The 15,784-nt window shown below is 39.6% G+C and overlaps 2 protein-coding genes across 8 annotated transcripts in view; both read right to left on the bottom strand.

The window, feature by feature from the left end:
• The window catches only part of EMSY (EMSY transcriptional repressor, BRCA2 interacting), a 142,292-nt gene extending 129,232 nt beyond the window's left edge, over nucleotides 1–13,060 (bottom strand). For all 3 annotated transcript variants that reach the window (XM_072794693.1, XM_072794695.1, XM_072794694.1), the window contains exon 1: nucleotides 12,952–13,060. In XM_072794693.1, coding sequence (XP_072650794.1) covers nucleotides 12,952–13,020 — 69 coding nt within the window. In that variant the 5' untranslated portion in view covers nucleotides 13,021–13,060. The remainder of the gene's footprint in view (nucleotides 1–12,951) is intronic.
• Nucleotides 8,991–15,667, bottom strand: GVQW3 (GVQW motif containing 3). Of its 5 annotated transcripts, none has more exons than XM_072794705.1 (3): nucleotides 14,610–15,667; nucleotides 12,952–13,058; nucleotides 8,991–11,735 (listed from the first exon to the last, which is right to left on the bottom strand). In XM_072794705.1, the coding sequence occupies exon 1, from the start codon at nucleotides 15,665–15,667 to the stop codon at nucleotides 15,041–15,043; it is 627 nt and encodes a 208-aa protein (XP_072650806.1). In that variant the 3' UTR covers nucleotides 8,991–11,735; nucleotides 12,952–13,058; nucleotides 14,610–15,040. The 5 variants fall into 5 exon arrangements, with proteins under 5 accessions (XP_072650806.1, XP_072650807.1, XP_072650808.1 ...); XM_072794706.1 differs by having other exon boundaries at nucleotides 8,991–10,236; XM_072794707.1 differs by having other exon boundaries at nucleotides 8,991–10,180.
• Between the last annotated feature and the right edge of the window lie 117 nt (nucleotides 15,668–15,784).

Genomic DNA, 15,784 nt, shown 5'->3' with positions numbered 1-15,784 from the left:
GAGAAAATTCCCAATATATCATCATAATGAGAAATAGAAACATGACTCAGAAAAGGCAAAGATTCTCAGATTTTTAAAAAAATCCAGCTATATGTTTTTATTTTTCCAGCTATATGTTGATTTAAAGAATACATTCATAAAGTAGTGACCCAGAAATGTTAAAAGGCTGGGGGGAAATACACTGGGTAAACACTAAGGGAAGTAATTGCAATAATAATAGATTTTAAGGCAAAAAGCATTATTAGAGATACAGTCATATACTTTAGTGACAAAAGGGACAGTTCATCAGGAAGATATGATCCAGAACCTCTCTGTACCAACTAGAAACACTGCCTCCAAACATTATGAAGATTATGAAGAGAAATGGACAAATCCACATAGAGAGAATTTTTAACACCTCTCCCTCAGTAGCTGATTAAGCTGGCGAAATATTTGTAAGGCTATAGAAGGTTTGAAGAACATAATAGTCAAACTTTTCCTTTGCATCTTTCCATACACACACTCCTAGCTTCGAAAGTTCCATCTCCCTGTTGCTGCACACTGAGTCAATTGCCAGAATTTGTGGATTCTCACAGTACAGTGGGTTGGTTCTGTGCCAATCCCCTTTCTTCATCCTTAGCTAGTTCTTGGCTCAGGCTTTAGTTGCCTCTTCCCTGAACCACTATAATTGTCTCCTAATTGACCCCCTCTCTGTCTATGGAGAATTGCCCAAATGACATGTGGTTCAGTAGTTTCATTTTGATGCTATAAATTTTATCTTTGGATTAAGCCAGACTAAAGGTTTTGTGATACTTCAGGCACAGTGGAAGCACTTTTACTACACTGAGCTCTAGTGTGAAGTTATTGGCTATTTGGAGGGACAAAATCCTAGGAAACTCTGGCTGGTATATCATTCTAGGCACATACGGTATTCTATTTATGAGGAATCTTGAGGGGAAATAGTATGAAATATGTATTTCTCCTGTCCAACCAATTTGTTTGTTTTTTTTAAGATTTTATTTATTTATCCATGAGAGACACAGAGAGAAAGAGGCACAGGCACAGGCAGAAGGAGAAGCAGGTTCCAAGCAGGAAACCCAACGTGGGACTTGATCCTGGGACTCCAGGTTCACACCCTGGGCTGAAGGTGGCTCTAAACCGCTGAGCCACCAGGGCCAGCCATGTCCAACCAATTTGTATATATTTTATGGACACTGAATCAGGTAACTGATATTTCCACTTTGTTAGGGTCATTAGGAAGCTCGCAGTCAAATTTGCTGGCCACTTTTTTCTTTTTAAAGATTTTATTTATTTATTTGACAGAGAGAGAGAGCACAAGCAGGCAGAGGGAGAAGTAGGCTCCCTGCTGAGTAAGGAGCCCAATGCAGAGCTTGATCCCAGGACCCCAAAGGTAGTGGCTTAACCAACTGAGCCACCCAGGCATCCTTGTTGGCTGCTTTTAACAAGTATATAAATAACTCATATTTATTGAATATTCATTTTGAACCAAGCACTGCTCCAAATGTTTTATATATTTTAATCTATTTAATCCCCTCTCATGCCAATGAAATATGACCATTATAGGCCCCATTTTAAAATGATGAAATTGAGGCCCAGAAAGGTTATATAATTGACCCAGAGTATACAGGCAGTAAGATGGTAAGCCAGAATGTGTACCCAGGCAATTTGGTTCCAGAGTCTATATTCTTAACCATGATACAACATTACCTCTTTAAGTCTTATATATGCATGCGGGTGTGCTAATCATAGCCCCTGGCTCTATTAATTTCCTATGTTTATATTACGGCTTCTGGCCAAGATGTAGTAATAGGGACTATACTTACCTCCCTACTCAAAGCAGCTACAAATCTGGACAAAACATATGAAACAGTGATTTTTAAGGCATTGGATATCAAGCAACTTAAAACAGTGATCCCTGAGACACAGAGAACAAGTGAGGTGAACCCTATGGTTGTCCCTACTTACCTCCTAGAGAGGGTTTCTAGGCTATAATGCTGAGAGAGTAAACCCAGGTGGAACCCAGCAGTTTTCCTGAGTTGAAGAGATGGAGCTACGAGTCTGGGGAGGTCAAGGTGGCAGGGAAGAGTGCCAAAGAGAAGAAAGCCGCACAAAAAGAAAGCTCTGGCTATCTGCTGAGGTTCCCCCTTTAGTCTTCAGCATGCATGTGAGGAAAATACCTGAGACCAGAGAGAACCATCCAAAGGAAGCAGAAGGAACAATTCCCAAAGATTACCCAGGTCCAGTTCCTATTCTCAACATTCAGAGGGGGAGGTATATTTCACAAGGCATTAGATGAGCTTTGCCACAATAGTGAGGCACATTTAGCCCTAGACTAATGTTGCTCTGGTTCTACCTAATGTTTATTTTTAAAAAATTTTTAATAAAGATTTTATTTATCATTCATGAGAGACACAGAGGCAGAGAAAGAGGCAGAGACAGGAGAAGCAGGCTCCATGCAAGGAGCCCGATATGGGACTCGGTCCTGGAACTCTGGGATAATGCCCTGAGCTGAAGGCATTAAGCTCAACCAATGTGCCACCCAGGCGTCCCTCTACCTAATATTTAAAGGTAATAGCCAAAAGCTATTTCCAAAAGTTCAAAATTGTTCAACTGAAACTGATCAAGATAGGTAGAATGGATAGCTAAAAATATTAAAACAGTAACAACTGTATTCCATGTGATCAAAAAGCTTAGAAAAGATTGTTAGAGACATAGAAGATGCAAAAATCATCAAAGTCACAATAGCAACAAACACACTCACTGCCCATATCTTGGTTTCTAAATACCATTCTCCAATGAAAGGAAACGGAGTTCTTTGAAGAAATGTTTGACTGCAGATCTAGAACAGGAAAATACAAGATGATTCTGGAGCATGCAGCAGTACTAGAAAGAAAGGAAGAAGTGTTCAAAAACAAAAGAATGGGAATACGTTGAAGAGACAAAGAAGCCAACCTGAAAGAGCATCCAATGGCCAAAACTGGAACAATATGAGCAACAAAGTAAATAATATAGCTTTGGGGTATAATGCAAAATGGCAAATAAGTATACACACATCCAAAATGATATCAATAACTGACTGAATAAATAAAATGAGGAGAAAGGTAGTTATTCCATACAGAATTCCAAATAACATGCAGATACTCTCTCTTTGCAGGAAGTGGATGGAACTTAATCATTCCCCTTCCCTTGAGGTGGGGTGAACTGGGTGACTTGCTTCCAAAGAATAGAGTATGGAAAGGGAAAAATGGTCTTCACAGTAGAAAAATCTATCAAAACTACCTTAATCAAATGATTAAAGTGACGGTCACCCATGATGTCATGTGGGTATCATGTGTCCCCTAACTTGATACAATAACAAGAACACTTTACCTTTTCTTCTTTCTTAAAACCCGTAACCCCAGTCTAATCATGAGAAAAACATCAGACAAACCCGAATTAAGGGATACTCTATAACATATATGACTAGTGCTCCTTAAAACAAACTCATAGGGTATCTGGGTGGCTCAGTCTGTTAAGCATCCGCCTTTAGCTGAGGTCATGATCCCAGGGTCCTGGGATCGAGCCCTGCATCAGGCTCTCTGCTCAGCAGGGAGCCTGCTTTTCCTCTCTCCCTCTGCCTGCCATTTTCCTTGCTTGTGCTCTTTCTCTCTCTGACAAATAAACAAATAAATCTTAAAAAAAAATTCAAGGTCATGAAAAACAAGGTAAGACTAAGAAATCGTCATGAGTCAGAAGAGACTAACAAGATATAACAAGTAAATGAGGTCTGATATCTTATAGATTCCTGGAACATAAAAAAAGACATTATTGGAAAAGCTTTTGAAATCTGTACAAAGTGTGGGGTTTCATTAATAGTCATGCACATAAGTTGGTATTTTAGTTTTGGTATAAATACATGCACCACAGTAAGATAACATTGGGAGAAACTAAAACTGGATGAGGGGCATTTGGGAATGCTCAGTACTATCTTTTACAAATTTTCTGTAAATCTAAAATTATTCCAAAATAAAAAATATGTTTTAAAAACTCATTTTTTTTGAGATGGAAACCACTGTATTTGAGATGAAGAATATGCAAAATGAGATTAAAATAGAGTAGACATTTCAGAAGAAAGCATTAGTAAATTTGGGGATACAGCAATAGAAACGAAAAGAAAGAGAAGAAAAGGAAAAAAATTGACCAGAGTATCAGTGAGCTGTGGGACAACGTCAAGTGGCCTACTATACAGGTAATTGGAGTCAATAAAGGAGGGAAGGACAGAGAAAATATTTGAAGAAATAATGTCCATAAATTTTCCAACTTTCATGAAAAGTTCAGGCCTACAAATCTAAGAAGCTCAATGAGCCCCAAGCACAAGAAACACAAAAAATACTATACCAGGGCATATAAAATCAAATTGCTAAAGTTAGTAATACAGAAGAAGTCTTAAGAGCAGCAAAAGAGTAAACAGTACATATAGAGAAACAAAAATAAGAGTTACAACAGAAATAATGTAAGCCAGAACATTGAAGCAAAAACTTCAATGTACAGAAAAAAAAATTTCAACTTACAATTTGAAAATATCTTTCAAAAACAGATGTGACAATGGGAAAAGAAGAATCTCTTCAATAAATGGTGCAGGAATAACTGGAGATCAACATGCAGAAGAATGAAGTAGGGCACTTATCTCATACCATATACAAAAACAAACTCAAAATGGATCAAAGATCTAAATATAATAGCTAAAACTATAAAATTTTGGGGAGAAAACATAGGGATCTTTATGACTTTGAATCTGGCACTAGTTTCTTAGCACAAAGCAACCAAAAAAAATACAAATAAATAAATTGGACTTCCTCAAAATTAAAACTTTTCTGTATCAAAGGACACTATCAAGAAAATGAAAAGACAATCCACAGAATGGCAGAAAATATTTGCAAAATCATACATCAGATAAAGGTCTAGTATCCAGAATATATAAAGAGCTCTTTCAGCTCAACAACAAAGACAACCCAAATAAAAAGTGGGCAAACAGCGTGTATAAGAGATACCTCTCCAAAGATATACACAAGGCCAGAAAGGTCACCACAACATGCTTGACATCATTAGTTATTAGGGAAATGCAAATCAAAACCACGAAGACATTCTACTTCACATTCACTAGGATGGATATTTATATATATATATATATCAAGAGAAAATAGTAATTGGTGACAAAAACATGGAGAACGTGGACCCTCACTTCATACATTGCTGCTGAGAATGTAAAATTGGCAAAAAATTCCTCAATAAGTTAAACACAGAATAACCATATAACCAAGCAATTCCATTCGTAGGTATGTACCCAGGAGAATTAAACACAGATGTTCAAACAAAAATATGTACACATACACATTTATATCAACACTATTCATAATAGTCAAAAGGTAGAAACACAAATGTATATTGACAGATGAATGGATCAACAAAATGCGTTATATCAATACAATAGAATATTATTTAGCCATAAAAAGGAATGACATACTTATCCATGCTACAACATGGATGAATCTTGAAAATACTATGCTAATTGAAGGAAGCCAGACACATAGGCCATGTATTACATGATTACTTTTGTATTAAAAATTCAGACTAAGCAAATCTGTAGAGACAGAAAGTTGATTAGTGGTTGCCAGGGGCTTGGGGTAATAGGTGAATGGGGAGTATCTGCTTAATGGACATGAGATTTCCTTTCGGAGTGATGAAAATATTCTAGAAGTAGACAGTGGTGTGACTGTACAACACTGTGAATACACTGTCACTGAAATGTACACTTTAAAATGGTTAAAATGGTGAATTTTGTTATATGAAGTTTGCCACAATAAAAAAATTACCATAAAAGTCTATTCTTTTATTCATCTCTCAAACATTTATTGAACAATGTAGGCAAGCTTTATTCTGGATGTAAGGAATACAGAGAATAATCAGATATGGTCTTCACTTTTGAGTTCATAGGCTGTTGAGGGAGAAAAAACATTCTGCAAACAATTAAGTTCAATTAAGTGTTAAAGTTTCTTTGACTTAAGAGTGTGTATGTACACTGAGGGTGGCCGGTTTGCCATTGTAGAGAACAGCAATGGTAAGGTTAAGTCTTGAGTGCCGAGTAGGAATTTGCTTGATAGATGGCAGCAGTGAGGGATTGCACACAGAGGGTGTGACCTAAGGAAGCTCAAAAAGCTTGAGTCCAAAAGCCTCATTTTCAGCAAACTCTAAACCATACAGCACATGTGCAGCAGTGTACGGGATGGGCTTCAGGACAGTGAGGTGATAGGTGGGTAACCACTTCAATCTGGTTGCAGTAAGGAATACGAAGAAATGTTCAGGTAATGACATGGACCTCACTGAATGTGAGGGTCCAAGAAGTGTGATTCCATGATTAGGCCACTTGGGTGGTGGCTACTGCATGTCCCTAAGGTGGGTCGGCAGGACATTCTGTTCTTAGAGCACACCAAACCAGAATTTACACCTCTCTTCCCCATCTGATGTATTCTATTGTTTTTAATGATTTTTTTTTTTTCATTTGAAGCCTACTTCCCTTTTCTTGGGCTTCCTCTGTTTTCCTGTTTGAAATATGTGTTACTATGGAAATGTCATGGCACAGTATAGTGGCATTTACAAGTGAAGTGTAAAGAATTTTCAGAACATCTAGAAACATAAGTCTATGGCTTGGGAATATAAACCCTAATGATGTGATAGCATTCATGCCTTCAGACACCGTGTCATAAATATAAACATATCCGGGAATTTGATACAGCAGAGAGGAGATAGTTGAGAACTTCATTAGGATTTATGTGCCCAGATTTTAAAAATATATATGAGAAATATTAAAAACATAAAACCTAACCTACCACTTGGGAAGGACATCTGGAAAAAATGAATGACAGAATGCCAGCATCTACTTATGAATATACACCTCTGGAAGGAGGACCAGAGGGCCTGGATACCCCCAAGGAAGCTTGGAAAAGCCTTTGTCCTACTTCTATGCTATAAATATGTTTCCTAAAAATTGCATGTAAATCAACTGTTGGTAAATCATATTTATCAAATGTGAGGTTGAGTGCTGTTTTAAAGATATCTTACCAATGTACACATTAGTAAAGGCAATTATTACCAGTGGAGTAATGGAAAAAAACTCACTGGGCTGAGTGAAATTCAGCCTTATTATCCTGGCTCCACCACTAGCTAGATGTGTGATTCAAGAAAAATCACTCAACCTCCCTGGGCCAATTTCCTCATCTAAGCGGAGTTGTAATTCTGAATTTTCACTTATTAGGTTCTTAAAGCAAGGTACAGGGATACTAGCCCACAGCCTGACATCCAGTTTCTTCTGAAAGGTAAAATTTCACACCGCATCTTGGGGATAGTAATAACCAGCAGGCCAGTTACCATTGCTCTCTGTGTTTTGCCTTTTTATACCTCTACTTTCTCATTTCCACAATCACCCTATGTGTGATCATTCTAACTTTCTGTCCCAAATTATTATTCTTTTTTTTTCCTGTCCCAAATTCTTTATAAAATTTTGTTACTTACAGCTATTTTTTGGGAAAGATGGACAGTCTAAGGTGGGAGCCCATTCTTAGCGGTCTCTCTACCTCTGGCCCTTTTCCTATGCCATGAGGCTGGGCACAGCCTAAGGGCAAGGGCCCAACCCTCTGTGCTTCACACAGGCTCAGACCTGAAGAAGGAATTCAGTGCATGAAAGTCCACTGGATGTTCCTGGAGGAAGATGAGGCAGAGAAATGGGTCTGGTGAAATGCCTGAACCCTAGGGGTGAACTATCGGCTGCTGTTTCCCAACATTCCTGAACCTTGCAAAATTCCCACAAAGGGGCAGAAATATAAACATACCATAAAGCATTAAACCCTCTTTTTCCTGGCTTTCTGTCAATGCCTTGGCCGCCCATAAAAATGCAAACTTTGCCCAGTTCACCAGCTTTGGGAACAGGACATACATCTTTAACAGAAACAGCCATTACAGTTTCTGCATCTGTTCTGCCTAAACAGCAATGACACCATGCATTTGTCTTTGTGGACCTAACACCTGCCATCTAGCCCCAGGCCAAGACCCCTGCCAACTGGCTTCCGAAAAGGCCATCTATCAACAGTGTTTAGGCACCACCCTGAGTAATCTGCCATGCAGGAAGTACAAAACACAACTGTAAGAATTATTTGTCTTCTTAAGGAAAAATAGGTTTAGGCCTTATTAACTGGCAAGAGCTAGAAGGCAATGGGTCAGGCTTTTTGCTGATTATTGCCATTTTGTAGAGAGATTCAAGAGCCATTAGGAAGACTGACAAAGCAAAGGAAATCACTATCTATTGAGTCCTTTACTACATACATGCCAGGTTTTGTGCTAGGTGCCATCTACATTATTTAAAGTAAGCCTCACATCTAATAATCACTAACAGGCTATATTCTTGCTCTTGTCTGTCTCCCCCACTTAAATGTATGCTCAGGATGAGGACTATTCTTTTGCCTCATTTATTGCTCTATTCTCAGTGTCTAGAACAGTGTCAGATATACAGAAGCAGTCAAATATTTCTTGAACCAATACAACGAATAAATCTACGAGACAAGTGTTACTATCCTCCTTTTACAGATGAGTAAACTGGAGTGCTTCAAGGGTTGAGGAGCCAGTACCAACACCCACTCTCACTCTTCTGTTCTTTCTACAGACCAAGAGACTTACACTTTGATCTTGAAGAATTCTCTCAACTTGACAAATCTATATATGCCTATAAAAGATTTACATACTCATTTGAAAATTTGAAGTTTTGCCAAAGAGATATAATTGGCATTTAAATGATAAACACTTTGCTAAAGCAACAATGAAGGACAAGTTTTCCCAACATAACAACAATTTCATCTATGGATAGGCATTATCTAAATCATATCTCACTTTAAAATCCCATAACATGATTAGTCTTCAGATGTGATTACTTTTCAGACAGTAAAAAGCACAGCAATTCCAGATTCATCAAAATAACATTTGCAAACTTTATTTTTGCAAGTTACAACATTAGGATGACTAATGACATGCTGTGGAATTATCAGTGTGGAATACCAAATATTCCCATGTACATCCGTGTTGCTTCAATGTCCTAGTGTGGGAGGAGGTAGAGCTTGGCACATCAAAAGCCATTCCTATCCTTAAAAAAATGATATGGGAGGCTCAAGAATTCTTCAGAGAATCAACTGTGATAAAATCCATCTTGAGAATATTCACTTTGTATGAAAGAATACAAGAATGAGGTTAATTTTGCTTGGGAGAGTATTCCATATCCTTTCCCATTGTCAGAACATACTCGATTTATGTGTTCTTTTATTTACCTAAGATTATGCCACAGGAACATGCCACTCATGGTTAACTTCTCTCACCTTGGTTTTTCTGTAGGGATTCTGGTCACTCGCCTTCTCCTTGGCAGGCCCTTTCCCCTTCTGTCCCACTCTTGCTACCAATTCAGTATCATAATGCTTCCGTGTCCACCTAGCCAGTTTATTGTTCATGGACCAAACTAGAGGTTTGGCCTGTCTCCATTGACACCTTTTGGTGCTACCATTTTATTCTGATAGTAAAAGTGGTAATATTTTGGAGAAATTTTTAAAAGAGAAGAAGCAAAAAAATTTTAAAAAAACACTTATACCCCAACCACCCAGAGTCAGCATACCTGTTTCAGTCATTTAAAAAGAAACATCTTTGGATTTATATATACTATCCTGTGTACCACTCTTTTCATTTAACATTATAAGCATTTTGCCATGCTCTTTTAACTATTCATAAACATTAATTATAATGACTACATAATAGTCTATTGTATGGTCATACTGTAATTTATTTAGCCAATTTTCTACAGTTGGACTTCTGGATTGTTAAGCATAAATTCTGCCCACATTTTAGACTATTTCTTTAGGAAAGAGTCCCAGAAGCAAAATTAGAGGATCAGAAGATATAAACATTTTTAAACCTCCTGATAGATACTGCCAAATTGCTTTTCAGAAAGCTGTTGCCAATTTACACTTCCAACACTGCCAGCGTTTTTTCTACCAATACAGATCTGTCTAAAGGATAATAAAATTTAAGTGGAACATATAGTCCTCAAATTATTCATGCAGTTGGAGAGGCTTCATGACCGCAGCACAGAGGTCTCTGGCAAAGGTCAGACCTGTTGCCGGGTATTCAATGAACAATGAGTTAGTGTGAGCACATGGAAGAGGAGTTCTATAAAAATGAAGAATAATGACATAATTAGATTGCAGACTGTCAGATCTAAGGCCTGTGTCTGTTTGGTCCATTGCTGCACCCCAGCACATAGGACAGTGTCTGGCACATAAAGTCACTTGATAAAAACGTGTTGAATTAACACAGACTTCTTTCAGATGCATTTTTTCAGCAGCTATAGGAGTTAATCACTCCTGGATTCAAGGGAAATTTGACTGGCTAGATTATAAATACCATGGTTGCAACTTAGAACTATTTGCAGTATGGCCCAAACTGTTTCTGAGATATTATAAGGGCATAATATAGATATTAATCTGTGTTTATCTCATTTTTAGTCAATACGGTTGAAATTAACTAGTTAATCATTCAGTTCTAGTTCACTCTCCTGGCATTGTAAAGATTCCCTTCAATATTCCACAATTTCCATTTGTAAACTGTCAGACACTGCTGCATCAATACGACATTAACAACGTTATTGATGGGAAGGGGTCAATCATCTGTCATTTTATATACACACTTTATATACATTGGACAAAGGGTAGGCAAACTATGGTCCATGGGCCAAACCTGGCCCACCATCTGTTTTTCTCTGGTGTATAAGCTAAGAAATCTAAGAATGGCTTTTCAAGTTTTTAAACAATCAAACAAAATCAAAATAGTATTTTGTAACATGTGAAAACCATATGAAATTCAAATTCCAGTATCCATAAATAAAGTTTTATTAGGACATAGCCATGTTTATGTGTTTCTGTATTAGTTAGGTCTGCTTTTGCAATGCTGAGCAGTTAAACACAGGCTATATGGCCCACAAATCCTAAGACATTTCCTCTACAGAAAAAGTTGACCCCTTCGCTAGACCCAAGAGTCCTTGGAGGTAGTGAACTTTCCTACTATAGATTTTTTATTTCTAGTTATTAATACTGAGAGAAGGGTGATGCAACTGGGACAGTATTCACAAGAATCTGATAAGGTAGAGACTAAAGCAAATAAATACAATTGCCTTGGATGGTGTGTAAAGCCTGGTAAAATCTGAAAAGTCTTATCCAACCAAGAAGCAGTTGGAGAACGCAGGTTGTATATATAGTCCCAGCAGCAAATGAACCTTTTGTTCCAGCAGTAAAGGAACCTCTTGCTAATTGAGCTACATGAGACCCTGGTGAGACCCAATCCCAAGGAGCCTCATGAGACTTGCTGACAAAGTGGTCTTCAAACAGCAGGCTGGCTGGGCAGTGTATGTGATGCAGAGACCGACAGTTCCCCAACAGTACCCACTGTCCTTTACTAGATGTCCTCAACTCAGTTGGTACCCAGATTGATCTAGGCATCTCCACTGGCAAATCTGAACTCTAAGAAATGGATCTGAAAAGAAAGCTCTGGAAAGCAGGCCAGAGCTTTCCCAAACAATAATCTTTCAATGAGGATTCAGAGCCAGGGGCAGAATTCAGATGTTTTTTGAAATCAAAGATTGGTGAATATTTCATTCTGTTTTTGCTCGTTACCTGTGGGGCAGGGGAAGGCAAGGTAGGGAGAGGTGATAGGCAGAGAAAGAATGAGATAAAATCACTGTTGGGATGATCTGCCCTGGAAAGTATCTATTCTCCTAGACTTTCAGCTGTGGAATATAACATTCCATGTGGATTTTGAACCAGAATGGGATGTAGAGGACAATCAGCTTGAAAGCCAAAGAGATTCATTAACTGTGTGTTGAGCTTGAGAATTACAGTCAAGGCCAGCTCTCTTCCTGATGTCTTACTGAGAGCCAGGCTTCATCTTCTACATTTAGGTGGAGCTTACCCTGAGAAAATGGGATTTCGATACTGTATTTCTGAAATACTTTCACAACGCCTTAATGCCAGAGATAACTAAATTGCCTCCTTAAGAAACTTGTTACACTGGTTGCCTCTGGGGAGTGGCTTAGGGTGGGAGGGAGCTTTTCTTCTTCCCAGTATATCTCTTAGATAAAACAAAAACAAGCATACATCCCTCCATGTCCTCCCACCCTACTTCTTGAGGATAGGAAAGCAACTTGTGGCCAATTTTCCTGCTCAAGACTATAGGGCTGAAGTGGAGAGCTGGAAAAAGGATCCAAAAATTAGAGAGAGTTGTAAGTTGAATGGAAAATCTTGACCAGAAGGGAGGGAGGTGTGATCCTGAACCAGAAAACAAAGCACCTGTGTAACAGAGAAGAAAGACAAACTGATGGGGAATAAACAGAGGTGTATGAGAAAAGCCAAGACAAGAGCCTGGGACATGATGACAGGTAGGTTCTTGAGACTACAGGATCAGGAGCTCAAGAAACCTGTGGGGCAGGTGGAAGTGCAAGATACAGTTCAGGGTAAATTTTGTATCAGCAATAAAACAGATTTGGTGAGTGTGTACATAAGGGGTACTGTTTTATGAGAACTGTCCCATCTAGGGATATTCTTAGATCGTGCTCTGGCCTGGGGTTTAGTGAATCTGAGCAGACACACATGGGTAGTTTGCTGTGGATGAGTGTTAGGGCAGAAATTTTACTTCCTCAAATCTGAGCCATCATAATAGGGTCTATTATCATTTCATTTAATATTTTCTGAGAAGTCTTGCAAATGGGCAATGGGTTTTAATAGCACTGTGGTTTGAACTGACTAGTACTCAGCACATGATCTAAAGTAAAAAATTAAGTCCTTTTCATTATTATAGCTACTTGTAACAATTTGAATTCACATTCTTAATTACCTGCTTCCAGTTGCTGTGTCCAAACCCTGTCTGGGCCAACAATGCTTCTGGTACCCTATGCTCCAGCATGGTCTTGGTCCAGCATCTTTGGAAGGCTCACTCCAGCCCTGTTCACAGGACAGGAATAAGTCCAGAAGTAAGTTCTCTCAGGTTGGAGATAAGGCTTAGAGATAGTGTTGTAGGATCCTGGCCCTGGCCGAGGAGCATACAATTCTCCAACAATCATCACTGAGCCTAGCAAGAATTAATATGAGGTTCCGCCACCAAGTTGCAATGGCCAGCTATGGGGGCTTTGTTCCCGAAGTGCAGTGTCCCTGGTGGCAAGTGCTTGTGGGGAATGAGAGCCTCATCTGATGTGGAAGATGTTAATGGTCCTGAAACGGAATGTCTACAGATGGCTAAGTAGGTGGAAGTCTATAAGCTGTTTTCTTGCACAAGATCTTTTATTTGTGGGATAAAGTCTAGGTTTTAGGGTACCTCAAAATTGACAGGTATTAATAGGGAACCTGTCATTTTTTGAAAGGAATAGAGATAGTGAAAGAAGAGAACTAAACACAACTGCGTTGTTAAATAAGTGTTGGGCTTCTATCAACCAATATGGTTTACTAATTTAATAGTTAACTAATAGTAGCCATTACATGAAAAACCCTTTGATAAAACAGACATTGGCTAATCCTGTGAAATGCTATTTCTACCCATCCTTCCACTGCCCCTCCATTAGGCATTTCTGAGATGTTTCCAGTCTATGTGGTATTACTTGTAATCCACTTGGGGAAAGTTCCATTCCATAAGTCCTGGCAGGGAGGCAGAAAGAGATAAAGGAGTTTGAACTTGCAGAGATGGTTTTTTTTTTTTTTTTTTTTTGAGGGGGGCGGGTGTTGATGGGAAAACTACATAATCAAATAAGTGAGCTATTTATAAACCTATCCGCAGATTAAAGGGGAGCAATTTATAAATCAATGGCATAGTTAGGAGAGAGGAGAAAAAGCAAATCATCCCAAATTGTTCATCTTCTGCAACAGCATTATCTTCCTCCAGACTTTGCTATTTCAGCCAACAGTGCCATCACTTTCATACTGATGCAGGTTCAAAGCCTCATACTATTCCCCTTGCTTGGGAAGCTTTCTCTAATTTCCTACCCTCCTGTCTCACCTTTCCTTATGGATCCAGTTCAGGAATCATCTCACCTGCATGTCACCCAGCCCTTGGTGATCCTGTTTTATACCTTTACACTGTCAATACCCAGCAGTGTTCTAAAAACTGCAGGTGCTCAAAAACCACCTGACAGTGTTGGCATTAGTTACTAAAAACAGGAAGCTGTGTGGGAATCAGTGCATAGAAAGCAGGCTCCCTTAATTCAGAGTCTGGAGTATCACCTAGTTTCCCGCCTCACACATCACAGCCTGGGCCTGAGTCCCCCGGCTTCTATTTTCTAGGACCAAATCCTCCTCTTCAGCAGAGGGGATACCCAAATGGTGGGGTCAAGAGCACAGGATTCATGAAACAAATCCAGCTCTTCTGTAAGAGATAGATCTGTGAGAAGGTTAGTATAGGTGGCCAACCCCTAAGTACTGAGGAGTTCCCACCGAGTCATTTGGGCTAGATATGCCCTTAGCATTGCTCACTAGGTCAGCATGCCACTGCCTTCTGTACCATACCTCAGGTCCGGCCTGTGAAGCAGGCTGGGATTGTAGGTCTTCTTTTGGGGTCCTCCCAAGAATATGCCTTCTTGGGCACAGAAGGACTCTGGGAGGTCCTGTTCCCACCTTTCAATAGTATGATCCCCTGAGGCAGAATGTCGAGAACACAGGAACAGGGACAGCCGCAACAAGCTAAGATTTGGGCAGTGAGGAGATCCAAACTTGTTAAGCAAAAGAAACTGAGAACAAGCAAGTATCCTAAGTCAACAGCCAAAAGTTCCTCAAAATTGGAAGATGGCCCAGTAGTCCAGCAAGAGTAACGAGGAGGGCCATACAATGTCGAGAAAGAGCAGTAAAGGCTGAAAACGGATGAGTAGCATGAGTAGCGTATGAAGGTGCCTAACCCTGAGGCAGCTTTCTAGCTCAGGCTCAGCTACCTCACATTCCTTTCACCAGGGTGTGAACCAATCCTGAGCTGTCCTGGTGGGAAGGCCTGCTGACGAAGCCTGCAGAAGCTGGCTGGCAGGGTAGTGGTTCTGGGGATGAGGTACGGGCAGGGTTAGTTCCCCACCAGCTTCACACTGAGGATGAGTCCACGTGTCAGAACTTGTCTTTTTCCTTACACACGAGCTATTCTTCCTACTTTCCTTTGAAAGAGCAGACCGAAAGTCAAATCTCCGAGGTTTAGGTTCCTCTTTCAAAATACCTGACATAACTTTTGCAGAAACTTTCCTCATATTCAAGTTTTCTTTCAGAATGAGTCTAACGGTTTCTTTATCTAAATTTAACTCTTCGGCGATCATCCTCACCGTCAGCCGCCTGTTTGAACAAACCAAGTCCTTGACTTTCTGGATATTTTCATCTGTCCGATGGGTGACTGGACGACCACTTCGGGCGTCATCTCGAACATCTTCCCGCCCTTCTTTAAATCTTTTATGCCAGTCGAAAACTCGGGCCCTTGACATGACTTCGTCCCCATAAGCTTCTTTCAAAAGGTGGTGGGTCTCACTCGCAGACTTGTTCAACTTCACGCAAAATTTGATACTAATCCTTTGTTCTAGATAGCGGTCACTCATTCTGACACAGGAAAGTTAAAAGACCACGACTGTAAGGGGAAGACAGAGGAACCAATCTCTATGGGGCCGCAGGCGGAATCATGTCGCTATCAATGCTCCTCCAGAAGCCTCACCAGG

The sequence above is a fragment of the Canis lupus genome, chromosome 23 (assembly GCF_048164855.1).
Source record: "Canis lupus baileyi chromosome 23, mCanLup2.hap1, whole genome shotgun sequence".
NCBI classification, from domain to species: Eukaryota; Metazoa; Chordata; class Mammalia; order Carnivora; family Canidae; genus Canis; species Canis lupus.
Note: the sequence above shows the minus strand (reverse complement) of the source record. Positions and strands in the feature narration are given on the sequence as shown.